The sequence below is a fragment of the Lepidochelys kempii genome, chromosome 2 (assembly GCF_965140265.1).
Source record: "Lepidochelys kempii isolate rLepKem1 chromosome 2, rLepKem1.hap2, whole genome shotgun sequence".
NCBI classification, from domain to species: Eukaryota; Metazoa; Chordata; order Testudines; family Cheloniidae; genus Lepidochelys; species Lepidochelys kempii.
The window spans coordinates 118,958,547-118,985,977 of NC_133257.1; the positions used below are offsets into that span (position 1 = coordinate 118,958,547).

Consider the following 27,431-nt stretch of genomic DNA (forward strand, 5'->3'; position numbering starts at 1 on the left):
ACAACAACAGATAACTTGCTGATGGTATGATGACTACGAGAATCTCTGGATATACTTATATGTTTGTGTTCCACTGTCCTGGTTATTATTGTATTAAGTGTCTTGCTCATTGTTTTGTTTGTGCTTGCGTTTTATGTACTTTAAGCAATCCAGCACAAAATAAAGTAAAATACCTCTAGTCATTTGGCTGGAAATGTGGTTGTGTGTGGGCATTTTGTCAATAGATATTGTGTGCCCTGAAACATGATCACTGGGCAGCAAGATTTGAATATTTAGCCTAACAATTCTGCAGCAGTGCACTACAGAAGGAGACAAATAGTTAAAATCTGTTAGTGAAGCCAAACTATGGTAGATTTTCTGCAATGGTACTAACATTAATTTATCTTAACTGAACTGTTACTTTCTGTTCCACTGGATCTGCAAGTTTGCAAAAACTCTGTTTATATTTGCATGCTTAAACAAAGTGTGAAGGCCATATTACGGAGCTACTGTCCAGACAAAAAAATTAATAAATTAGATCCATATGGAAGCACAGGAGAATATGCTGTTTGTGTACATTTCTGTAGGAAACGATTGTCCTGTAACAGTTAAAAATCAAATGAAAACAATGAAAAACAAACCGCAGTCTCATCAACTCTGTAGCTGAGCCAGCATTTTATAACTGACTATTATATAGTTAGGTATCTGTTTTGGAACATGGATTGAAAAGTACCTTTCTGTTACAGTTAATGAGCTTTGAAGCAGGTATTTATTGAAATTCATTGACAAAGCTGAAAGTTATTTTTTAGTCCTAGATCTTTAGCTGGTTCTGAAATAGTTTTGCTGTCCTAAAAAGAATCTGGTTATGTAATAAATGTGAACAGGAGGGTAGTTAGGATGTAAATGTGTTTTTAAAACTGGAGGGTAGGAAAAGAGAGGTGAATTCACAAGACTTCAGCATCTGGAATCATTTTCACCACCATTTTAGTTAAATTTGTTGAAAGGCAGTCCAATGGAACTGAACTGGACGCACTGAGGGTTTTTTTTTTTAATGTATGTAAATTTTCCCAGTGTAGACATATAATTGAGATTCGCTTTCTGAAATGGTATGACAACATTTTTTCCTGTTTACATTAGTAATCGAGCCATTTTCAATACCAGTTCTGGGATATTGCTGCCATGAAAACCATTTTCATCAATGGTTCAGATTTCTAGCATAAACAGTATTTGAAGTGTATCAAATTCGAATCCATACTTGCACAAATCTCTCTAGCTGGGTATTAAGTTACAGGTAAAAGACAGGACACTATTACGTAGCAACTTGTTAGAGTTGGCTCTTCCAAATCTTTTTGTGGGAGTCACAACATTATATTAAGAAAAGGAGTACTTGTGGCACCTTAGAGACTAACCAGTTTATTTGAGCATAAGCTTTCGTGAGCTACAGCTCACTGCATCGGATGCATATTGTGGAAAGTACAGAAGATCTTTTTATACACACAAACCATGAAAAAATGGGTGTTTACCACTACGAAAGGTTTTCTTTCCCCCCCACACCCCACTCTCCTGCTGGTAATAGCTTATCTAAAGTGATCACTCTCCTTACAATGTGTATGATAATCAAGTTGGGCCATTTCCAGCACAAATCCAGGTTTTATATTATTATAATATACATTATTATTCTACCAATGTTCATGTTTGTAATTTTTTCATGAAAATAATTTTTGAAGTATCTACATTAGAAACTCTGCAACTTGCCTAAGTGCATCTTATAAAAGAAATAAGAGTATCTTTTGCCTCTTAGTTTTAGTCATTAATATTCTCATTCTTTTCCAGTTCACTTTGAATTGTGTAAGAGAAGGCTTTCATGGGGATACAAAGTGATGAAGGGAATAATTACAGTTTCCTTTGTAACAGCTGTGATTAAAGAATATTAACAAGTGCACATTATATAGGATAGTCTCATTTTGACTGTAATACTACACTATATCTCAATGTTTATTAACTATTCTTTGGATCTGAAAACTATCAAATGCAGCTAATAAATTCACCCTTAACAATGGTGAAGCAGCACTGTGATCTGCCAAGAGACATATCATTATTTTGTGTATTTTAATACTAAGACAGTATAATGTAAAATGTTAAGGGCCCGTGGGTATAGTAGGCATAAATTGCAATTAGAAGAAATATTGAACCTTAGGCTCCCCATAATCTTTACCTGCTAACTCATACAAAAACTACAATGTACCATGTCGTCTTTAGGATTTTACTGCAATTACATTAAAATTAGCTACTTACACCTTTTTTTAAATATAGTGAAGACAAAGGCCTTTGTCTTATGTGATGCTAGTCACAGAAAAGCTATGTCAATCACTTAGCAATGGTTAAGCGTTACCTCCTTCCACACATCACCACTGTGAGAAAGCTATATATTGGTTGCTGAAGTCTAAAGGAGCAGGGTTTGTCAGGGGCTTAGCACAAGTCAAGGTCTCTGGTCCTGCCATCTTCTGATTCAGGGCATGTAATTTCATGAGTATTTCATACTGATTGCATCTTAAAATGCTTTAGATAAACACAGAATCATAGAATATTAGGGTTGGAAGAGACCTCAGGAGGTCATCTAGTCCAATCCCCTGCTCAAAGCAGGACCAGCACCAACTAAATCATTCCAGCCAAGGCTTTGTCATGCCAGGCCTTGAAAACCTGTAAGGATGGAGATTCCACCACCTCCCTAGGTAGCCTATCCCAGTGTTTCACCACCTTCCTAGTGAATACTGTTTCCTAATATCCAACCTATACCTCCCCCACTGCAACTTGATACCATTGCTTCTTGTTCTGTCATCTGCCACCACTGAGAGCAGCCTAGCTCCGTCCTCTTTGGAACCCCCCTTCAGATAATTGAAGGCTGCTATCAAATCCCCCCTCACTCTTCTCTTCTGCAGACTAAATAACCCCAGTTTCTTCAGCCTTTCCTCTTAAGTCATGTGCCCCAGGCCGCTAATCATTTTCATTGCCCTCTGCTGGACTCTCCAATTTGTCCACATCCCTTCTGTAGTGAGGGGACCAAAACTGGAAGCAATACTCCAGGTGTGGCCTCACCAGTGCCGAATAGAGGGGAATAATCACTTCCCTTGATCTTCTGGCAACGCTCCCACTAATACAGCCCAATATGCCATTGGCCTTCATGGCAACAAGGGCACACTGCTGACTCATATCCAGCTTCTCGTCCACTGTAATCCACAGGTCCTTTTCTGCAGAATTGCTGCTTAGCCAGACAGTCCCACAGCCTGTAGCAGTGCATGGGATTCTTCCTTTCTAAGTGCAGAACTCTGCACGTGTCCTTGTTGAACCTCATCAGATTTATTTTGGCCCAATACTCCAATTTGTCTAGGTCACTCTGGACACTATCCCTACCCTCCATTGTATCTACCTCTCCCCCCGGTTTAGTGTCATCTGGGAACTTGCTGAGGGTGCAATTAATCCCATCATCCAGATCACTAATAAAGATGTTGAACAAAACTGGCCCAGGACCGACCCCTGGGGCACTCCGCTTGATACCGGCTGCCAACTAGATATCGAGCCGTAGATCACTGACTGTTGAGCCCGACAATCTAGCCAGCTTTCTATCCACCTTATAGTCCATTCATCCAATCCATACTTTTTTAACTTGCTGGCAAGAATACTGTGGGAGACTGTATCAAAAGCTTTGCTAAAGTCACGATATATCACATTCACTGCTTTCCCCATATGCACAGAGCTAGTTATCTCATCATAGAAGGCAATCAGGTTGGTCAGACATGACTTGCCCTTGGTGAATCCATGTTGACTGTTCCTGATCACCTTCCTCTCCTCCAAGTGCTTCAAAATGGATTCCCTGAGGATCTGCTCCATGATTTTGCTGAGGACTGAAGTGAGGCTGACCGGTCTGTCGTTCCCCAGGTTCTCTTTTTTTTTTGTTTTTTTCCCCCTTTTTCAAATATGGGCACTATATTTTCCTTTTTCCAATCGTCCGGGACCTCCTCCGCTTGCCACAAATTTTCAAAGCTAATGGCCAATGGCTCTGCAGTTGCATCAGCCAACTCCTTCAGCACCCTTGGATGCATTAGATCTGGATCCATGGACTTGTGCATGTCCAGCTTTTCTAAACCTGTTCTTTCACCACTGAGTGCTGCTCACCTACTCCCCATGCTGTGTTGCCCACATAATAGCAGAAAGAATTTTAAGAGGGAGAGAAGAGGTGATTTCATAAGAGGTGGGAGAGTTGGTGAGGCAGGTACAACAAGGTTTCAGACAGCAGGAGCTGCAGTGCAGAAGGTTCTCACGCCTTCTGTAGCCACTCTACATTTTCTAGTACAAGACAAGAAAGTCACAAGATGGCTATGAACCAACAAATCAGCTGGAGAAATGCTACTTTTTAACATAATGGCTCTCCTGCTGAAATCTTTTTAATAGGGTGTTTTGACTGATTGTTATGTAATTTAGACTTGCATAGTTCTGTAATGGGGAGTGCAAACCTCACATTGGCCAAGAAGGTCTTAACAAGAGCCTGTGGGATCAGTCAGCCATGTCCTAACACACCTGCAGTAGGTGTCCGGTCTAGAGGGTGGAGGTGAAAGGGGAGAACCCAGGTCAGTTGGTGGCTGACTGGGAAAAGGAGCAGATTTTCAGCTCTCACTTGGTAAGAGAAGCCTGGCTGAAGCCAGGAAGCTGAGTAAGACTGCAGCCTGTCACAGCCTCCCTGAGAGAAGCTAGGTCTGAAGCAGGGAGTCCAGAGGAGTGTTAGCTAGAAAAACAGACTGAATAGCAGGGCTGCATCCAGCCATGAACTGGAACAGTCAGTTTTCCTTTCTGGTTTTATTATATTTGTTTTGTAACTTAGATACTCCAAAAACAGAGGAACTTTGACATGATTTAGTCCTGACAGCATCAGGCCACATGGGAGGTGGCTGCTTTGTATGACTACTGATGACCTGGAAGGAAAGCAAGGAGGATGAATAGTGCTACAACAAGCCACAAGTGAGCATTGTGGAGGCCAACCCTACTACAGACTGAAAAGAGGCACTCCTTTCCACTTGAGAATATACTGATGGGATTGTCCTGCAGGCATGCTATTATTCTGATAGGATTATCTACAATGAGATTATGCACTATGATATCCCGCTGTGAATTTACCCTCCTAGAAGAAACAGAATGGCTCCTTTTAAAACAAAACAAAACCTGAGAAGGGTGAATGAGGGGAAGAACTAGTGTCTAACTGGCTAGTCCCTCGAGCTCTTGTGGTGAGGCCCTTTCATTTTAGACTGTGCTGTTATGTGTGCTCTATATTGAGTCTCCAATAAATATAGTAATTGGCCTCCCCCCTACTGCTGAGTGGCTCGTGGGCATGTTAGAGACTGGCTGGGAGAAAAAAAAAGACTGGCTGAGAGAATGTAACAAAGTGTTCTTTTCCTGGATGGTGCTGTTTGTTGTTGCAAGGACAGCGTGTATAGCATGTCTATTGCTAAGCAAAAATATACTTCAGAGTTATTGTAAATGTATTGAATGTACAAAATTCTGCAGGCGGATAGTGAAAGGCTTTAGCAAAACTGTTTGTTCAGCCTTTCAGGGAAATTGTGTACTAAAGGCATAGTTAATGACTTGTTCATAGTCATTTGACACTTTTTAAGAGTGGCTATCAACCTTTTAATCCATTTTTAAAATCCTTTTGTTAGAGTTTCACTTGATTACTCATGAGGCCTTAGAAAGTTAAAGTGAAATCAGTTTCTCAGATTGAATCTGCCTCTCCGTGTAAGACATTTATTTTCTTTTATTTTCCTATGGAAATAGTTTTATTTCAAATACTGATTCTAACTCCTAGCATCCCTTCCTTTTCTGAATTGATTGCTGCATCAGGGCAGCCACCCAGCACTCCTCCTCATCCCCTGAACTGAGGCTATGGCTACACTAGAGAGTTTACAGTAGATTATCTAGTGTAGCTGCTCTAAACTGACAGAGAGCTCTCCTGTCAATTTAATCCATCCCAATGAATGGCAATAGCTCTGTCAGCAGGAAAGCTACTCCTGGCGACATAGCACTGTTGACACCGGTGCTTAGATCGGTGTAACTTATGTTGCTTGTAACTTATGGGTGACATACACGGTAGTGTAGACATAGCCTTAGTCTTTTTGTCTCTCCTGAGCAAATAAATTGATGGTAAGGTAGTGGGAGCATGATGCTCCTCCCCCAGTCCCCTTTCCTTCTCTGATCTCACAATAACTCCTGGAGGAAAGAGGAATGGGAGGGAAAAAACAAACGCGTTTTTAAAAAATGCTCAACTCCTACAGCACTAGCAAGCATTTCCCCTCATCACTGATAGCTCTGCCAAGCAGGCAGGAAGTGGGCCATGTTAGCAGTTTCTGAGATACTCTGTGTTCACACGTGAGGTTCTGTTCTAGCAGCAGGGAGAGTTGCTAGTATGGAACTCCCATGCAGATAATTATTCCTTTTTTTTCAATTTGCCAGCAGTTTCTCAGTGAAATAGTTGCTCATGCTGTGGCAGGCCTTTTGAACGCTCTCTGGATTGAGTTAACACCCTTGTAGCCTTTAGAAAATTACAATTCTGGTTGGCATCCTGGAGTATTGGCATATTTTATGATGCATTGTCACACACAGCGCAAGCGCAGCAGGAAAAGACTGAAAAAGTAGTTACCATATTATGAAGACTAGTTTCCCCACTTACTCACTAATGCCATGTGTTAAGAGATGCAGGGAAAAAGCTCAAAACAACTAACATACAAATGACTGTAGCACTTTGTCGCATTCAGCTTGGCAAGCCAAAATGGAGATGCAGTTTGTAACATGCTATATCTCTGAAACAGAATTTTTATATTACTACCAAAATTAAAAGCCCATGGAACATGATCTGTCTTCAGGATTTTGGATTGTGTAAGGAAAAGACATTATTTCATAGAAAGAGTGTGTGTGTGTATGTATATGTGTGTGTATATATATATATTTTTGATGGTCTTATATTTGGTTTAATGGCAACTCTTTGTCAAGTCTGAGATACTCAATTGAAAAGAGAACCTATTACTGGGAAACAAAATTCTCCAGTGAAAGAGACCCCATGTTTATTTTTCCCCCTACTGTTCCTCACACGTACTTGTCAACTGCTGGAAATGGCCCATCTTGATTATCACTACAAAAGGTGTTTTTTTTTCTCTCCTTCTGGTAGTAGCTCACCTTACCATGCACACTATAACAAGAGTGATCAGTTAACACCCACTGTTTCATGTTCTCTGTGTATATAAAATCGTCCTACTGTATTTTCCACTCCATGCATCCAGTGAAGTGAGCTGTAGCCCACGAAAGCTTATGCTCAAATAAATTTGTTAGTCTCTAAGGTGCCACAAGTACTCCTATTCTTTTTGCGGATACAGACTAACACAGCAGCTACTCTGAAACTTTTCTCCAAAATGTGTCTCCTGCTATCCAAACGACCGAATCGAGTTTGTTTATATACTTATTTTGCATAGCAGTTAAGTACTTGTGTATTTTCTAGAAAACAGAAAAACTGAGTGACTGCTGCTTAGTAGCCTGTGCTAAACTGATTTGGAACTACAAAAAAACCAAAACAAAAAACCCAGAAATAATTGGGGCTGTCCCTCTTATTTTTTTTCTTAGGCCTTGGAAATCTACTTGGTGGATATATATATATCTTCTGTAAAGCAAGCCTTAATTAATGTCTCTGTAAATGTCCCAGAAAGCAACATGCAATTTTTCTTCCTAAACAAATAGTTAATTACATTATTCAGGACATAGTAGATTAGAAACTCATGGGGTACCTAGGATAGATCGTGTGCCTTCTAGGACCGTCATTGACATTATACTCTTCACTGCTGTACTGTGGCATTTCTTATACTTAGTCCCAGAAAGAGACTTTAAAACACAAAATATCAGTAACACACATAGCTATTTGATAAGAGAAATATTCCCATTCGGTGGTGGTTCTCCTCCCCCTCTGCATAGTAAGTAACCAATAATTTGTTCATACCTCATAGGGCCCTAACAAATTCACTGTCCATTTTGATCAATTTCACAGTCATAGGATTTTCAAAATTGTAAATTTCATAATTTCAGCTATTTAAATTGGAAATGTCACAGTGTTGTAACTGTAGGGGTCCTGACCTAAAAAAGAGTTCGGGGGGAGGGGAGGTCGCAAGTTTATTGTAGGCGAGGTTGCGGTACCACTGCCCTTACTTCTGTGCTGCTGCTGGGGACAGCACTGCCTTCAGAGCTGGGCGGCTTGGCTGGGAGCCCAGCTCTAAAGGCAGCGCTGTGGCCAGCAGCAGCACAGAAGTAAGGATGGCCTAGTATGGTACTGCCACTCTTACTTCTGCGCTGCTGCCTGCAGAGCTGGGTCCTCAGTCAGCAGCCGCCACTCTCCGGCCATACAGCTCTAAAGGCAGCAGCGCAGAAGTAAGGGTGGCAATACCACACCTACTTCTGCAGTGCTGCGAGCAGGCTATTGCCTTCAGAGCTGGGCGACCAGCCAACAGCTGCTGCTCTCCAGCCATCCAGCTCTGAAGGCAGCGCAGAAGTAAGGGTGGCAATACTGTGACCCCCACCCCTTTCCACGGCTCTCTTTTGGGTCAGGACTCCCAATTTGAGAAACATAGGCCTCTCCCTGGAAATCTGTATAGTATAGGGCAGTGGTTTTTTTGAACTTTTTGAATTGAAGGGCAAACCAGGATCTACCCTGCCCCAGTCACTCCATCCTCCCGCCCCCCCCATTGCTTGCTCTCCCTCACCCTCACTCACTTTCACCAGGCTGGATCAAAGGGTTGGGGTTCAGGAGGGGGTGCAGGCTCTGGGCTGGGGGGTTTGCAGTGTGAGATGGGGCTTTGGGCTGAGCCTGGGGCAGGGGGTTGGGGTGCTGGCTCTGGGAGAGGACTGAGGGCAGGGGCCTGGGGTGGAGGAGGAGGTTCGTGGTGCAGGAGGAGGCATGGGGTGCTGCTGGCTCTGGGAGGGGGCTCAGGGCTGGGGCAAGGGCTTGGAGTGCAGGAGGGGCTCAAGGTTGGGGTCTGGCCTCCCACTGGGCAGCACTTAGCTTGGTCAGCTGCGCAGCAAGGCTAAGGCAGGCTCCCTGCCTGCCACGGCTCCATGCCACTCCCAGAAGGGGCCAACACGCCCTTGTGGCCCCTGGAAGGGCCAGGGGGCACATGGCTCCGCGCGCTGCAGTTCTCTGCATGCACCACCCCGAAAGCTCCCATTGGCCACAGTTCCCCATTCCCAGCCAATGGGAGCTGTGGGGGGGATGCTTGCAGGCAGGAGCAGCGCATGGAGACCGCTCCCTCCCCCCGGGGCTGCGGAGGCGTACTGACCGCTTCCGGGAGCGGCATGGGGCCATGGCAGGTGGCCCCTGCTGCGCTGCCTGGCCAGAGATCACAGTCAACTGAGAGAGTCCCAAGGATCAACCAGTCATTTGTGATCGACGGGTTGGTGACCACAGGTATCAGGTAAAAGCACACAAAAAGACCAGATTTCATGGGGGGAAACCAGATTTCACGGTCCATGATGCGTTTTTCATGGCCATTAATTTGGTAGGGCCCTAGTCATGCTACATAATTTATTCTAAAGTAGTAGGTAAGTGGTAGAGGACCTATTGATCATCTTTAACATGGTATATGATGATAATACTGTATATGTAACCCACACGCTTGCATTGCAACATTTAGTGGTGCAAATAAGGGAGGATACATAGTTTCTTGTTTTGGGAGCACTCTCTGTGCCTGTAGACTTACCTAAGCTAGGCAAGGTGACTCCACTGGATGGTTTATAGCAGGGGTGGGCAAACTTTTTGGCCCAAGGGCCACATCTGGGTATGGAAATTGTATGGCGGGCCATGAATGCTCACATAATTGGGGGTTGGGGTGCAGGCTCTGGGGTGGTGCTGGGGATGAGTGCTTGGGGTGTAGGAGGGTGCTTCGGGCTGGGACCGAGGGGTTTGGAGGGCACAAGAGGGATCAGGGCTGGGGCAGGGAGTTGGGGCATGGGAGGGGGTCAGGAGTGCAGGCTCCGGGCGGCGCTTACCTCAAGCAGCTCCTAGAAGCAGTGGCTTGTTCCCCCTACTCCGGCTCCTACGCAGAGGCGCGGCCAGGCAGTTCTGCACACTGCTCCATCCACAGGCGCCACCCCTGCAGCTCCCATTGGCCATGGTTCTTGGCCGATGGGAACTGTGGGGGCAGTGCTTGGGGCAGTGGTAGCGTGCCAAGCCCCTTGGTTGCCTCTACATGTAGGAACCAGAGTGAGGACATGCCACTGGTTCTGGGAGCCGCATGGAGCGGGGCAAGTCCCCAACCCCGCTCCCTGACTGGAGCGCCAGAGCAGGGCAACCCCCGGACCCTGCTCCCTGGTGGGAGCTTGAGGGCTAGATTAAAATGTCTAAAGGGATGGATGCAGCCCCCAAGTCATAGTTTACCCATCCCTGGGCTAGCGTCATTCAGAAATTGGGTGTGGCAGGCACTAGGCATGCATCATTAGCTGTTTGAAATTACTTGGGTGACTTTCATTCCAGTCAAGAAGCCTAGCGGGACACCATGAAGAGTCACCTTCCGAGTGGAAAATCAGAGAAATGTAGGACTGGAAGGGACCTTAAGAAAATCATCAAGTTCTCTGTGCTCTGGCAAGACCAAGTGTTTTCTCCAACTTGTTTTTAAATGCTTCCTGTGATGGAAGCCTATTCCAGAGCTTAACTACCCTTATAATGAGAAGGTTTTCCCTAATAGCTAAACTAAATCTCCCTTGCTGCAGATTAAGCCCCTTGCTTTTTTGTCCTACTTTCAGTGGACATGGAGAACAATTGATCACCACGCTCTTTATAACATCCCTTCACATATTGGAAGACTTATGAGGTTGCACCCCAGTTTTCTTTTCTCAAAACACAAAAATTGGGCATGTTTAAACCTGTCCTCAGAGGTCAGGTTTTGTAAACCTTTTATCATTTTTGTCAATCTTCTCTGAATTCTTTTTAAGTTGCCCCCATCCTTCCTAAAGTGTGGTGCCCAGAATTAGACACAGTAGTCCAGCTGGGGCCTCACCAGTGCTAAGTAGAGCGGGACAGCTACCTCTTGTCTTGTATACAATACTCCTGTTAATATATCCCAGAATCACATTAGCCTTTTTTTGCAGCTGCATCACATTGACTCCTCATATTCAGTTTGTGGTCCATTATAACGCCCAGATCCTTTTCAGCAGTATTACCACTTAGACAGTTACTCCTCATTTTGTAGTTGTGCTTTTGATTTTTTTCCTTCCTATGTGAAGTACTTTTCACTTGTCTTTATTGAATTTCATCTGGTTAAATTCAGACCAATTCTCCAATTTGTGAAGGTCATTTTGAATTTTAAACATGTCCTCCAAAGTACTTGCAATCCCTCCCAGTTTGGTGTCATCTGCATATTTTATAATCATCCTTTGTACTCCATTATCCAAGTCATTAATGAAAATAGTGACTAGTACCGGACTAAGGACTGACTACTGTGGGACCACCCCAAATACACCCTCCCAGTTTGACAGCAAACCATTGATAACTGCTTTTTGAGTACGGTCTTTCAACCAGTTGTACACCCACCTTATAGTAATTTCATTTAGACCACATATTTAATGTTTCTGAGCAAATGGCCGGCCTGCTTAAAAAAAACCCGGAGAGTTAACATTTAAATATTTTATTAATGTTTTAGTTTTTAAACGTATAAAATTTATTTACACCAATGTGAAGCTAGTTTTACATCATAATGGGAGGCTGTTATTTTAAACAGCCTTCTACAGGGTGAGGGAAGGGCTTGCCGTGCTGTAAGTGTGACAAGTAGTGTCAGTCATTAGCTAAATGGACAGATGCTACTAGCTGTAGAACTGATGTGAGCCCAGTTAGAGGCTTTATGTTCAAATGTTTTCTAGGATAAGAGGCATTTGACAGAGAGAGGTCAAAGTGAGTGGAAAGATGGATAGTTCATAAGAGATCACGAGTGAGTAGGAGGACTTTAAGTCTGTGACAAGGCACTATAGTTGAAGTGATTGTCAGCATGGATATTAAAGGTTCTGGTGTTGATGCCCAAGGACAGTGATCTTTCATGTTGAGAAAATACAACTGGCCAAATGCAAATTGTATTTGGCAATAGTGCCAGTGAAAAATTACAGCTTTGTCTAGGTTGGTGAGTTCAGATCCTAGACTCTTCTTCTCTGCCTCATCCACTTTGTTTCTACTGACTGAGCAGCCTCCATGGTAACTTATCTGTTTGTTCAGCTGTGCTGAGACGTTGAGTCCATTGCTGCTGCACGAGAAAGCGAACTGTAATTGGGGGGAAATGACTACCAGCAGGGGAAGCACAGTAAAAGCTGAAAACTTTAAACAAACAACAATACAGTTTTCTGTATGCTAAAGTGGTGTTAAAAGATAGGAAGGAAGAGCAGAGGCAAACGCTTTCTCTCCCTCCCTTTGGACTCACATTTACTCCATTGGGAGCAGGATTGAATTTTGCCATTGATTTCTACAGGTCACATTATGATACTTCTATTCATCCTGAGGAGTATCTTGCTGGCTTCAGTAGGGTGAGAAAAGGTATACAGGATCTAGTCTGATGTTTCTGATTAGGTTCATTATTAGGTCTGCATATATGCTTCACATAGGTGCTGACTCCGTGGGTACTCTGGGGATGGAGCACCCACGGGGAAAAAATGGTGGGTGCTGAGCACCCACGGCAGCCCCCAATCGGCCTCCTCCCTGCCTCTCAGTGTGTGCCGCTGGCCAATTTTTGTCTTCATTTGCATCTTTTAAAAATATAGTATTTTACTGAAATCCTATAAAATACAGTAGCATTCCGATCTTGAGAATTGATTGTGGCCCTTGTAACAGGGCCAGCCACCTCCTGACCACCCCCTCATGGCCAGAGAACACTCTGGGGTCTCCTGCTACCAATTTCTCCACTTCACTTCAACTCCACCTAACAGTAATTAAAACATTCCCATCCTGGGGTCCCATTTATAGAGTCCTTACATACTGCCGCTACTGAAGTTCATTCATGCTCTCCCTTAGGTAGGGAGTCCCCAGCCCTTTTTCCGAGAGCAATTCTAAGTCTGTTGGGCTTAACCTGGATAGAACTCAGCCCTTTGGCTTCCAGGCCCCCAAACTCATCTCCCAGTCAGGGTCTGTATTAGGAGCTGGGGGCCCAGTACTCCCAGACATTACCTGGCTGAACCTCATCAGCCTCTCAGCTTTCTGGTTTCCAGGCCCAAACCCTTCTCTCAGTCAGTGTCTGTCACAGTTCAGTTGGCCTCAAGGTCTTCCCTGCAGGAGCCTGTCCCACACTCTACAATCTCTCTACCATTTTCCCAAGTTTCTCTCCTCTTCATTGTAGCCTGCTGCTGCTGTCTATAGGGCAATCACCCTGATCTCTCCCAAGTGTGTCACATTCTGAGCAGGATTGGCTACCCCAGCAGTCCAACCCTTATGTGTGAGCTACCCTGTTACAGCCACTTCTTCATGGGAAAATTCCCTCAAGAGACATAGGGAGAGTAGGCACATAGTAGGGACCAAATCACAAATGGTCTACAGAAAGTTGAGATACAAGTGAGGGGGAAAAGATTTTTAAAAGTATAATGAAAGAGTGGCACAAAAGGAAGGATAGAAAGTGACATAATAGTAATACAAGTGATTGGTCTATCTAGTAACTTTTTGAAGTTTTTGGGTAAGATAGGACTCAATGTAACACTAGGGTGCCAGTAGCTCTGAGTCTAGACCTATTGGAAGGAATCTTCCTGCTGTTCTTCAGTTATTTCTTTGCCATCCAACTGCCTCTTTTCGTGCTTACTAAAGATGAAAATTTCTAACTTGACAAACCCCAAAGCTTATTTGATGCTGAATACATGGGTGGTACCTTGCAACAGAATCTCAGATACTCTCTTTTTTCCCCACTACCTAGCCTTGGAAAGACTACATGACACACAGTTTAACGAATCAGATCGTTTAACATGATCGTTCCCCTCTATTCGACATTGGTGAGGCCTCATCTGGAGTACTGTGTCCAGTTTTGGGCCCCACACTACAAGAAGGATGTGGAAAAATTGGAAAACATCCAGCAAAGGGCAACAAAAATGATTAGGGGACTGGAACACATGACTTATGAGGAGAGGCTGAGGGAACTGGGATTGTTTAGTCTGCGGAAGAGAAGAATGAGGGGGGATTTGATAGCTGCTTTCAACTACCTGAAAGGAGGTTCCAAAGAGGATGCCTCTAGACTGTTCTCAGTGGTAGCAGATGACAGAACAAGGAGTAATGGTCTGAAGCTGCAGTGCGGGAGGTTTAGGTTGGATATTAGGAAAAACTTTTTCACTAGGAGGGTGGTGAAACACTGGAATGCGTTACCTAGGGAGGTGGTGGAATCTCCTTCCTTTGACGTTTTTAAGGTCAGGCTTGACAAAGCCCTGGCTGGGATGAGTTAGCTGGGGATTGGTCCTGCTTTGAGCAGGGGGTTGGACTAGATGACCACCTGAGGTCCCTTCCAACCCTGATATTCTGTGATTCTATCAATGCAGTACGGTTGGTTAGCTCATATAAAAGGCTTGACTCTTTTTGCTTCCTGTGACATGGTGGTTCTTCTGATGTCATATTGCATGACTTATTGGTGCTTTTTTTTTTTTAACTCAGGCTTTTGGAGCCAATTATGAGTTACATCAATTTGTAATAACATGCAAGGCTGAGTGTCACCATTTTCTCCGTGTTACTGATGAAGGGTATGTTGCTCCACCTACACACAAACTCAGTGGCCCAAAAAAGGAAGAAACACCAGAAATTTAAAATTCAACAATGCTAATGTTAATGATAGTGTCCCAGAAGGGCTGTAGCTAAATAGAAATTCTGATAGCCCTTATAAATGTTAGTACAAGATGACTCTGGAGCTTTATAACTGCATCTCATGGAGAAGCACTATAATCCAATGTTTTAATAGTATTCTTTGCATGCTTTGCCTGTAATTTTTTTCTGTTTCATGCTTAATAACATAAAATATCTTTTATATAAGATGGATATAGCAATCAAGGGGGTTGGATATTGCATTATGCAACATCCTGGAAAGGCATTATTCCTAGATTTCTTTAAGATTCTGACTGTCTATACGTATAGGAAAAAAGGGTGAGTTTACTTGCTATGGATCTGATCTGCAAAAGAATGTTTTTGTACTGTAAGTACTAACAGAATGACTAAGAATGATATGAAATTAAGACCTGGAAAATGTTTACCTGTTAATGTCCCAACTGGAGCTGGTTTGAAAATGGAATTTCCATTCTGTGAGAAATACTGACATTGTAAAATTTGTTTCCTTCTTTAATTGGAACAAAAAGTCAATTTTTTTTTTCACAAAACAGAAATGCAGAAAATTTTTTATTCAGAAACCTTGACACACTTTTGATAATATTATAGTAGATAAAATATCAGCTGTATAAGTGAAAATTATTAGAATGTAGAAGTGAAATCAAAAATGAAATGAGTCAAAATGATTAGTTTCAACCCTTTTCCACAGAAAAGATTTAATTGAAATCGCTACATTCCTGCAAAACATTTTTCAATTATGACAAAAAACTGCATTTTCTGATGAAAAACTTTAGTCCAATATTTTGACCAGCTGTAGTCCCAAATGTCAATAGAACATTTTGGGACTGATTCTTCTCTTACACCAATGTAGAAAAGTGGTGCAACTCCACAACCCTCACTGGAATTACTCTTGATTCCCGGTCTTCATAGAGAAGAAACAGACGAATAGACTTCAGTATCTGATGTTAGATATATTTGGACTTGAGGAGTTTATAAAAAATTACAGTGACTACAAGAGATTTTTTTTTTTAGACTTATGTAGCTTGTAAACTAAATACAGTAAAACCTCAGACTTACAAACTGACTGATCAACCACACACCTTATTTGGAATTGGAAGTACACACAATCAAGCAACAACAGAGACCCCCTCCCCCCCCACACACACAAATGCACATACAGTACAGTGTTAAACCTAAACTATTAAAAAAATAAAGGGGAGATTTAAAAAAAATTGGCAAGATAAGGAAACTCTTTCTATATTTGTTAAAAGCAGCATTTTTCTTCTGCAAAGTAAAGTTTCAAAGCTGTATTAAGTCAATGTTCAGTTGTAAACTTTTGAAAGAATGGCCATAACGTTTTGTTCATAGTTATGAACATTTCAGAGTCACAAAGAACTTCAATTCCTGAAGTGTTCGTACCTGAGGTTCTACTGTATACACTACATTGAACACATTAACAATCTTTTTTTTTTTCCATTGTGTTCTCCAGTCCAGCCAGAATAGATTGAATCAGTGGAGTTATGGATTTATAGGTAAAAACAAACATCAATTTGCCTCCCGTGCAACTGATTGGTGTTTTGCAGCTTGGCTGGCACCTGATCACATAACTTTCTCCCTCTGTCCCCTTTCTCTTCTGGCAGCATCCTGGTGGACTCCTATCTCTGGCACTCTATTTTATGTACAGGAAAGGGTTAGGTACTAGTTGTTCAAAGGTTAATTATGCTACGAGTTGCATCAAACTTCTACAGTGACTTTTTGTAACTTTTTTTGTACTTATTTACTGGGTGGTTGGTTGGGTTTTTTTGGAACATTTACTTGTGGCCCTGTGAATATGTTTTTTTAAAGGCAAACATTAAACATCTTGAAAAACAACATTTATAGTTACAGCAGACAAAACAGCTAACTATAAGTAGATATTTGTTTTCCTTCTAGTAGGACAGTGCATGCTGTCTGTTTTCCTGTAATTCAGCTGCACACGACTGGAGCTGTCATGCGAGTCAGTCAGGAAGATTTTGAAAAGGCCAAAGATCAGCTGAAGCTTTTGAAGGAGGACCCTGGTAATGAAGTAAAGTTGAAGCTCTACGCATTGTTTAAACAGGTAGGTCAGACAATTTTTGTTTAAATTGTGGCTATAGTCTGAAAAGTGACTGTAAAAGAATTCTTCTTAAAAGGCATTATAGGGTTCTACATTTTGTGTCTGAGCAACTTCATTGCATTTCAAAAATGCTTTTAAATTGTTTTTGAATAAATGACAGCTCTGCCAACTCAGCCTGAGCTCTGAGAGTCCAGCAGAGTTCTTCTCACCTCATGAATAATCACCAGTAACTGGTTTGTGAGTCATATTATGCCCTCAATGACACCTGTACCATTCCATTACCGTCAGTGTGATGTGAGGTGTGTCTGATTTGGACTGGGAGTGTGTGTGGAATTGTTGATGCACAAGAAGAAATAGAATCCAATTAATTCCCTTTTAGCAGTTGTACAGGTCCTATATTTGTACAGAATTTATTTCTGAGGTAAAAAATTACTCAAAATTAATCCACCACGTAGTTTGTGTGAAATGATTATAGTTTCAACCAATGTTTCCTCTAATTTTTCCCAGGCATGTGTGAAATTAATTTTGTTATGTGAACCAATATGGAGGTGATATGTGGTAGGGGTGGGGCTGAGGGGTTCGGCGTGTGGGAGGGATCTGGGGGCTAAGGGCTCCAGCTGGCGGTGCGGGCTCAAGGGTGGGGCTGCAGATGAGGGGGCTCAGGGCTGGGGCAGAGGGTTGAGGTTCAAGGGGGTGAGGGCTCCAGCTGGGGGTATGGGCTGTGGGCTGGGAATGAGGGGTTCAGGGCCGGGGCAGAAGGTTGCGATGCATGGGGGGTGAGGGCTCCAGCTGGGGGTGCAGGCTCTGGGCTGGGGATGAGGGGTTTGGGGTGCAGGTTGCCCCAGGGCCACAGCTGGGAGAGAAGACTCCCCTGAGTCTTCTCTCATCGCAGCGGAACCTGGGCTGGGTGGGAGAGGTGCCTCTCCCTGGCCACAGCAGCTCTGGGGCTGGAGCTGCAGGAGAGGCGCCTTTGCACCTCCTCGCTGCAGCCCTGAGTGCCTGCATGGTACTTGATAGGCTGCTGCACAGCCGTGCAGCTTAGAGGAACTTAGGTTTCAGCCCATTGTATTATTTATTACTAAGGCTTAAAGTGGACAATGTGACAGAGGGCATTATGCAAGCCCTCTATAGTGGGGTGGGTCTTACTACCCTAAAGGAATCTTTTTGTAATGGTATGAAGCAGTGGTTTTCAACCTTTTTTTTTTTTTTTCTCATTTGTGGACCCCTAAAAAAATTCATTCAAATAGAGGTGCGGATCCTGTGGTCCATGTCCCCTACCATAGAAGTCTTAGACTGAAAACTGGCTGAACAGAATTCAACTATAAATGTTGCACGTGCTCGGCCTGGCATTTGACGCAGCGTGAGAAAGGGTGTTAAACTGTGGACCTCTATGGTAACAACACCACTTCCAGGTTTTGACTTGCAGATGGAGGTATTCCCATACTTTTGATCAGAAAAATGAAATGCCTTTTCTGGGATCTGAAACTTTAGTCTAAGGGGTCTGTGAAAGGTCACTGAAAATAGTGTGCAGACCCCCCCAGGGGTCCGCGGACCACTGGCATGAAATGGATGGGAGGAGAGATTAATCTAGGGGGTTAGTCTGGGCCCTATCTTGTTGTATTGAAGGAACTAATTGTTCTTTTAATAAAATACAAGAACACACACTCTTTAAAGATAGACCCTTACATGTTATTGTCAGTAACAGCTGACATTAGAAAGCTAGTAAACTTACTTTTCTGGGGTCTAAATACTTCTCTCCCTGTATATGTAATGTGCTTTTCTTAAAGAAAGATTGATCTCATGCAGCGATATTTTTGTAAACTGTATACACAAATGCACCTTTTAAAAGCATGTTTTTTTAAAATTCATTAAAATGGTTGGAGTCTGTACAATATTGAGATCGGGTTCCTGAGAAGTTATATGCTTATCTTGAATATTTAAAAGACGTAATATAGACATAGTGACTTTCCAGTACTCTCTTCTTTGGAGCATACTTGTTTGTTTTCAGAGCTTCTGTGCCATGATCATGTAATGATTGATAGTGGTTGTGTTCTTTGCCCCCAGCCTACTGATTGAGAAATTTGAATTTACTTGAAAGCTTACATGAGTTTATTCCACCCTTTATACAGGCTACCGAGGGTCCCTGCAGTTCTCCGACGCCTGGCATGCTTGACTTTGTCAAGAAGGCAAAATGGGATGCATGGAGTTCACTTGGCAGTTTGTCTAAGGTGAATATAGCACTGCTTTCAATTCATCACTTCATTTACAAACCAGATATTTGATACTGATTAGTGAAGGGTTAGTGTGTAATCATATTGTGTGTTAGTTGAAAGTCTGTTTCAGACATCAGCATATTCTGCACTATGTCTTACAAAGTTCTAAAATATTTTAGTTATATATTTTAGCTTTATAAACTTGGAGTAAAGTGTTACCAACAGCTGATGGAAATGTTAATCTACAAGAGTATTAGGTGTAATTACTTATTCAAGGAAGATTTGTTTGTTTGCTTGCTTTTAAAAGTGTCATTCTAATTGGGTCACATTTTAGCATTTCTTTAAAAAATAAAAAACGAAATGGGCTTTATAGCACTTTTCATTGCCATACAGATTAATCCTGAGTGTGTATATGTGGGGGACAACAAGGATGTCTGCCTCCCTTTGTCTCTCTTATTTGTTGAATAGATATACAAATAGAGAGAGAGCATGCTTCTGGTGTTCTAGGAAGAGATAAAAAGCCTTAGTTCTATAGGATATTCTATCAGCTGATCCAGGACGGAAAATGACTTGTTCCAAACGCCAGTCTTACCCAGGCCTCTTGGCTAACGTATATGTTGATGAATTGGGTGTTGTCATAAGGAAGTTAAAGGTGAGGATCTTTAGACTAAAGTCTAATTTGGTTTTAGCTGATAAACAACACTACCCCAGCAACAAATTTGTGCCTACTTTGTGGACTTTACAAGTGGAATTAAGCTAGTTTCTATATCTTTCTTTAAAAGAGGAAGAAATCTTCCATCGTGAATGCTCATTTCATGGATATTGGTAACTTGTCACGTGAAATAGGGGACTTATATCATAGGCTAAAAGACTGTGAAAAGTGAGTCTAAAAAATAGCCTAGTTGTATCCCATTTTTATTCTGTCTCAATAGATTCCATGTTAAAAAGTATTCTTAGTTTATAAGTAAAAATACAGTGGTTCTAACTGTAAGCCTTGCAAACTAATGCAGGTAGATTACCAGAGCCCAAGGATGAGTTTGTAAAGCTGATAGAAGAACTATATATTTTTATTTTTAAACTAAGCACAGTTTTTTATATGGAATCTATTGAGAAAGAATGAAAATGTGTTTCCCACTATGGCATTTTAGAGTGAGTCACTTTTCAGAGTAAAGAGTCAAATATCTTCTCCCTAAGTCGTGTCAGTTGGCAAAATTTGACTTTCCTAAAACAACTTCTGCTAGTTCCAGAAGACAAACTACTGCATCAGAAATATTTTTTCTTCACTTAGCTTATCAATAATATAGCTAAACTTGCTTACCCAATCATTGTCAGAGGGGTAATGATTTCTTTCTTTCATATTGATTATGCTGTGGTAGCTCTTGTAAGAGCTATCTCTCATGTTCTGATTCTCAAATCATGAACTGTTGATCCCTCTTCACTGATGCACTACTTTTTAAAAGGACTTACAGTTAATAAACAATGTTTACAGACTGCAGTACTTCAGAATAGGATGAAATTGAATAGTGAAAAGTGCAAAGTCATGCATTTAGGGATTAATAACAAGAATTTTTGTTATAAATTGGGGACGCATCACTTGGAAGTAACAGAGGAGGAGAAGACCCTCTGAGTATTGGTTGATCACAGGATGACTATGAGCCGCCAATGTGATATGGCCGTGAAAAAAGCTAATGCGGTCTTGGGATGCATCAAGCGAGGTGTTTCCAGTAGAGATAAGGAGGTGTTAGTACTGTTATACAAGGCACTGGTGAGACCCCATCTGGAATATTGTGTAGTTCTGGTTTAAGAAGGATGAATTCTAACTGGAACAGGTACAGAGAAGAGCTACTAGGATGATCCAAGGAATGGAAAACATGTCTTATGAAAGGAGATTCAAAGAGCTTGGCTTGTTTAGCCTAACCAAAAGAAGGCTGAGGGGAGATATGATTGCTCTCTATAAATATATCAGAGGGATAAATTCCAGGGAGGGAGAGGAATTATTTAAGCTCAGTACCAATGTGGACACACGAACAAATGGATATAAACTGGCCATCAGGAAGTTTAGACTTGAAATTAGACGAAGCTTTCTAACCATCAGAAGAGTGAAGTTCTGGAACAGCCTTCTAAGGGGAGCAGTGGAGGCAAAAGACATATTTGGCTTCAAAACGAAGTTTTATAAGTTTATGGAGGGGATGTTATGATGGGATAGCCTAATTTTGGCAATTAATTGATCTTTGACTATTAGCGATAAATATGCCCATTACCCTGTGATGGGATGCTAGATAGGGTGGGCTCTGAGTTACTACAGAGAATTCTTTCCTGGGTGTCTGGCTGGTGAGTCTTGCCCACATGCTCAGGGTTTTAGCTGATTGCCATATTTGGGGTCAGGAAGGAATTTTCCTCCAAGGCAGATTGGCAGAGGCCCTGGGAGGTTTTTGCTTTCCTCTGTAGCATGGGGCACGGGTCACTTGCTGGAGGATTCTCTGCACCTTGAATTCTTTAAACCACGATTTGAGGATTTTAGTAGCTCAGACATAGGTCAGGGATTTGTGGGTGGGTGAGATTCTGTGGCCTAAGTTGTGCAGGAGGTCAGACTAGACGATCATAATGGTCCCTTCTGACCTTAAAGTCTATGATTCTATGATTCTAGAATAGTAACCATGTGATAGTGATGTTCACGGTGCGAGAAAGTAATGGCTCTTCGTGCATTGTCTGAGTGGGGTGGCCGCACCAGTACACTGAAGGCTGAGCTGCCTTGTACAACCTATAGTTAGGTCTTTGCACTATGCTGCCATGGGCCTAACTGCTTCTTCCTAGCCACACTACTGTATTTAGCAGACCTAGTTCTGGATTTTGAAACTGGCCAGCTCAATGGCAGAAATGCCAATCCTCCCTTATTTTCCATACTCTCCTGATTTATACATTTATAAATTCAGGCCTCAAATCTATGACTTTTGTGTCACTTGCCACTGTTCGGGTCCAACAAATGCAGCAAATAGTGTCGTGGCCGTGGGGTTCGTTCTTCTCCTCCTGGCACATGCACAGACTGAACTGTGACGGTCTGATAGAAAGGAAGCCTCAGCAATTTTGAATGGGGTTTGTGGCGCTGGTTGCACAGCCCATGCTACAAGATGTGTGTCATGCTACAAGATGTGTGTCGTGCTCTAACTGCCCCATGTAGACCCTGCTGGACTATATTAATGTGCTCTAGATCAGTGGTCTCAAAGTGGTGGTCCGCGGACCGGCATGCCATCGGCTGCCTGTCTGTGCGCACATTGGGGAAGAAAAATTTGCCAGTCCCCCACATCAGATAACTTTTGAGAGCATGCCAGCTGGGCCCCCAGGGGGATTGGGAGAGGTCATGGCTATGCAAAGGGGGAACCCGATACACATGTGCAGGCCTCTTGGGTGCCCTCCTTATGAAAATTCTGGTTGCACCTCTAGTGAAAGGAGTGCCATGGGGGCAAGCAGGCATAATTTATTTTTCGCTACAACCCATTTCCCCCAGAGTTCACCAGCTGCCATTGTTGATAAAAATGGCTGATGTGGGTGATAAAAATGAGCCAAATATCCCAGAAAAACCCTGAGTGGAATGTTTCTGAAGTTCAAAATGGGCTATGCAATCAAATTTAAAGTAATTAAGCTATTGAGAGAGAATGAAAATTATGTGTACTGTGACCTATGTCACGTGGACATATCCATCATGCATGGCTGTCGTAACAATGTGAAAATTTGCATTGTGCGAAAAAGCATGTTGAGACAGCAAAAACACCAGCCAGCAGCATGCAGATAAAACAATTCTTCACCGCAGACATCAACGAGAGTGAGACCTGTGCTGAAATGTTAGTAACAGGTTTTGTTGCTGAGCATAACTTGTCAGTTGTGGTGAGCAATCATGTCTCAAAGCTGCTGAAAACTGCATTTTCTGATTTGGAAATCGCCAGGAAATATGTATGTATGCACACAAAGACGACAGCCATTATCAAAGAGATGGCAAATGACAGTGTGGACCATCGAGCAGAAAACATGCGTTGTTCATTGTTTAGTCTAGCCCAGGACAGCAACAGTGGTGCAGGTGCCAGCAAGCTATTCCCAATCATTATTCAGCATTTTAATGATAGCAAAGGTAAAGTGATCACCTCGTTGCTATCAGTCTCAACCTGTACAGTGTGCCACTGGAGAGAATATTTTTCATCTTCTGAATTCAAATATGGATGCCAGGAAAGTCCCACGGTCAAACCGCTTGGCTTTTGATGCGACAGTGCTTCTGTCATGATGGGCGTGCACAAGGGTGTTGCAGTGTTTATTCAAGAGAAACATCTGTCTCTTGTGGGCTGCCCACTTTACCTTGTGCACATCACAGCTGAGAGAAGTGCAAAATATTATGATTAAGGCTATGTTATAGTCTAGGCATTTTTAGTAAGTCATGGACAGGTCACAGGCAGTAAACAAAAATTCATGGCCCGTGACCTGTCTATGACTTACACTATATACCCCTAACTAAAACTTGGGCCGAGGGTGCTCTGGGAGGGGGGCGGGCCGGGGGTGCTCTGGGGGGAGCCCAGGATCCCCACTGGTGCTGTGGGGGGGGAGGTGGGAGAAGTCCCGCTGGTGCTGGGGGGACAGGTGGGCAGTGGCCTGCAGCACACGGCTCAGGACCCTGCTGGTGCTGGCGAGAGTGGGTGATGGCGCGCAGTTCGGGATCTCTGCTGGTGCTGGGGAGAGGGTGGGTGGTGGCGCGTGGCCTGGGACCCCTGCTGGTGCTGGGGGGAGGGAAGGGTTGGTAGGGCTCGTAGACTCTCTACCTGGCTCTGCGTAGCTCCCTGGAAGCGGCTGGCATGTCCCTCCAGCTCCTAGAAGGAGGGAAGGTCAGGGAGGCTCCGCGCGCTGCCCCTGCCATGAACACTGGCTCTGCAACTCCCATTGACTGGGAACCGCAGCCAATGGGAGCTTCAGGGGCAGTGCTTGCAGGCAGGGGCAGCGTGCAGAACCCCCTGGCCCCTCTGCCTAGGAGCTGCAGGCACATGCCAGCCACTTCCGGGGAGCCCGCCCCCTGAGGTAAGTGCCGCCCTGCATGCCAACCTGCTACCCCGGAGCCAGCTGCTGCAAATGTCACAGAAAGTCATGGAATCAGTGACCTCCATAACTGACACGCAGCCTTACTCCTGATGAGCTCCTAATTGACATCTTCTGTTATTTCAACAACAGCACCAAATGTCCTCTGGAGTTAATCATGTGTCAAGCTGTGCAGTGTGTAAGTCTGTAAGATATTGAAGCACGTAGGCATGCACTGTCTGTTGCTTGGCCTATATGTGACCCAGCTCATCCAGCAGTAGAACCACTGACCATCCTTCTTCTGGACTGAAGCAGCAACATGAGTTCATTCATGCAGCACCAAGCCCAAATCTGCAGCTATCAGTCTGCACAGTCCTCCTTTGCAGCAACATAAAAGGACCACAGATGCTGATCAGATTCATGCTAAGGTGACAAGTCAGGAAGACTAGGCCATAAGTGACAACCTAATGCAAATCAGGATGGGCCACGCAGAGAACAAATCAGCAACAACCAAAACTGAGCCAGGTGTAGCAGCAGCCACCAGCCAGTTATCAATAGCAAAACTGGAAATCACAGCAGCAGCACTACTGTAGTTACATCACAATTTCTGTTTAAAGGTCAACCTGTCTAAGGCCTTTAAAATTGACATGCATATTTGGATTTCTTTGAAATTTGGTGTTTATCAGGAGAGTGCCTGGATAGGGTTAGGTACCCAATTTTTGGGGTCATTTCAGCTAGCGGTTCTAGAGAGAGAAGCCCCCTCTCCCCAGAACTAGCCATTTTTCAAAAAGTTTCTAGGTGGGCTTTTTTGTGCGGTGCTAGAGATCAAACTGCTGATGTGATATGGGTCAAAAGACGTCTTAATCTGTCAAGTTTTACCCAAGGTAGTGCATGGCACCACTAAATCTTTGGGGTGCCCAAATTGAATGGTGTTTAAGAAAATGTACATTTTTTTATAGTGGGCATATTCCAATACAGAAAAATGGCAAGAGTTTCTTTTTCCCACCATTTTATATGCTTTAACGCTCAACTCCTTTAAGTGTTCTAAAATCTGAACAGTTACTTGAATTGCATTGAAATTCGATTTGCCTCAGGCGGCGTTAGTGGTCCAACCACAGGGTCATTTGACTAAAAGGTTCCCAAGTTACAGCCCCCCACCCCAAAAACCCAGTTTCCTTCTGCTGCCTTGTACTGTTAAACTGAGCCCTGCTCTACACTACAGTTAGTCGACACAAGGCAGCTTATGTTGACCTGACTCTGTAAGTGTCTACACTAATATTTAGCGCCTGCCAATGTAACTCACTCACTACGCCAACTTAGTAATTACCTCCACGAGAGATGCAGAGTCAGTGTCAATGTAGTTTGGTAGGCATAGTGTCAGTGTAGATGCTGAGTTGCTTACATTGACTGTTGCTGGCTTTCAAAAGCTATCCCACAATGCCCCATACTGACATGCTTCAATATGCTTGAGTGAAGTACTCCTGGTGAGAATGCATGCCACTGACGTGAGCAAAGCATAGACACGTACAAGTGATGTAATTACTGCATGGCTGTGTGCCAGCATAAGTTAGGTCGACTTAATTTTGTAGTGTCGGTGTGCCCTGAGCGATACTAATGACTAGATGAACCGCAGACCTCATCAAGATTGATGGCTTTGAACATCCTTCATTTAACATAACTATGGATAGGTAGACAAAAGGATTTTGACTGAGTGGCAGGAGGCTGCTATAATTTGTGCCTCCTGGGTGGCAATTTTATTTTGGGGGAATGTAATCAAAGTCTTGGGGGGGTGGGAAGGTGGGGACGACGACTGGAATTAAATGTGTGAATGTTTCCTGGGAGGAGATGGACATTAGGAGGTGGAGGAGTGGTGGAATAAGGGGAGGGGGGCTTGGGGTGCAGCATGGGGAGGGGAATAAATGGGGATGGTTGCTAAGGGAGGGGAGAGGCCTTAGGGAAAATGGAGGAGGACTACCTTTTTTCCCCCTTGTCTATCTTTTAATAGTGTTAGATGGAATCTTGAGAGTGAGAGTGAATGGGTTGCAAGAGGAGGTGAAGAGCTTGTACACTGCAGCACTTCTGGGGTTGGAAAAGTAAAAATATGTGTGTTAATGGGGAGAACTGGGGCATTGCTGAAAGAGGGAAAAGTTAAGGTTGTGTGTAAACAAAAACCAAAAAAACTTGAACCTTGGGTATGGGGGCATAAAGATGAGGTAAACCAGTGTATGCAAAATTAGAACTGAACTGAAATCGCTTTGGAACTCAACATTGGTTTAAATTTCCCTCCCCTCAATTTTTCCTGTGTCTCCACACTTACTGGTTTCTGCCAGAAACATAGAGGGTCTGTCATGAGATTCCAGAACAATTTTTAGACCAAGAAGCCTTTGGATAAGCATCCAGAAGTTTTAAAGTACTTCTGTGAATTGAAACTTTTGAGCTCCACCTATCATTAGGAAGAAGTTTCCCAAATCACTTGGAAGTGGGAAGAGAAAAGGGGAGAGAGAAGGTGAGGGTTTTTCTGGTGTTGGTTTTTCTGGTTTTTTGGGGAGCTAGCTGACCAGTCTTATGCTCTGATCATTGTTACTGGCAAATCTTTCTGTTTGGAAGGTTACCACTTGTAATTAAATGTTTATTCCCATGTCACCTCTTAGAGTGAGAGAAGAGCAAGTCTGGGTCATTCTTGCACCCTAGAATGAATAAAGACTCTTATCACTCCATAAAAGAATTCAGATTACAAAGTGTAAAGATTTGAGATATCAGTATTTTACATATAGAAGTTTAAAAAAAAAATCTGTTGAGCAATCTTATCAAAATAAAAGACTGATGCATACAGAAAAGCAGTTCTCTGATGAAACTATAAGAGCTACAAAATGTGTGTGTGGGTGTTTGTAGATGGTTGTTTTAAAATGGGCTCTCTGCACCCTGTAGAATGAGCTGAACAACTCGTATTACTAGAGAATAATCCATTCTTGAAGTTCAAGTGACACACCCAAGAATTTACATTCTTAATCTTTACACTGTTAACAGATTATTTTTTTTGAGAACTTCGTATTTTATTTTGAGCTGAACATTTAGTTTTCTTTCATATCTGTAGCGTACTGTTTAAAATGTGTCTTACCCTCCTTTTCTGGCATTTTATTTTCCATCAGTACTTACATTCTGAAATAAAATTTTTGTTTTGCTGAAGGAATGTCCCAATGTGTGTCTCAGTATAGAATACCTTGAGAGCTCTCTTGTCCCAAATCTGGAA

General features: G+C 43.0%; 1 protein-coding gene across 4 annotated transcripts in view; it reads left to right on the forward strand.

Annotated features, from left to right (window-relative positions):
* Nucleotides 1-27,431, forward strand: part of ECI2 (enoyl-CoA delta isomerase 2) — a 63,366-nt gene that overhangs the window by 23,108 nt on the left and 12,827 nt on the right. For 2 of the 4 annotated variants that reach the window (XM_073332146.1, XM_073332147.1), the window contains exons 2-3: nt 16,754-16,919; nt 19,046-19,144. In XM_073332146.1, coding sequence (XP_073188247.1) covers nt 16,754-16,919; nt 19,046-19,144 — 265 coding nt within the window. The remainder of the gene's footprint in view (nt 1-16,753; nt 16,920-19,045; nt 19,145-27,431) is intronic. The other 2 variants (XM_073332150.1, XM_073332149.1) reach the window with 1 other exon arrangement.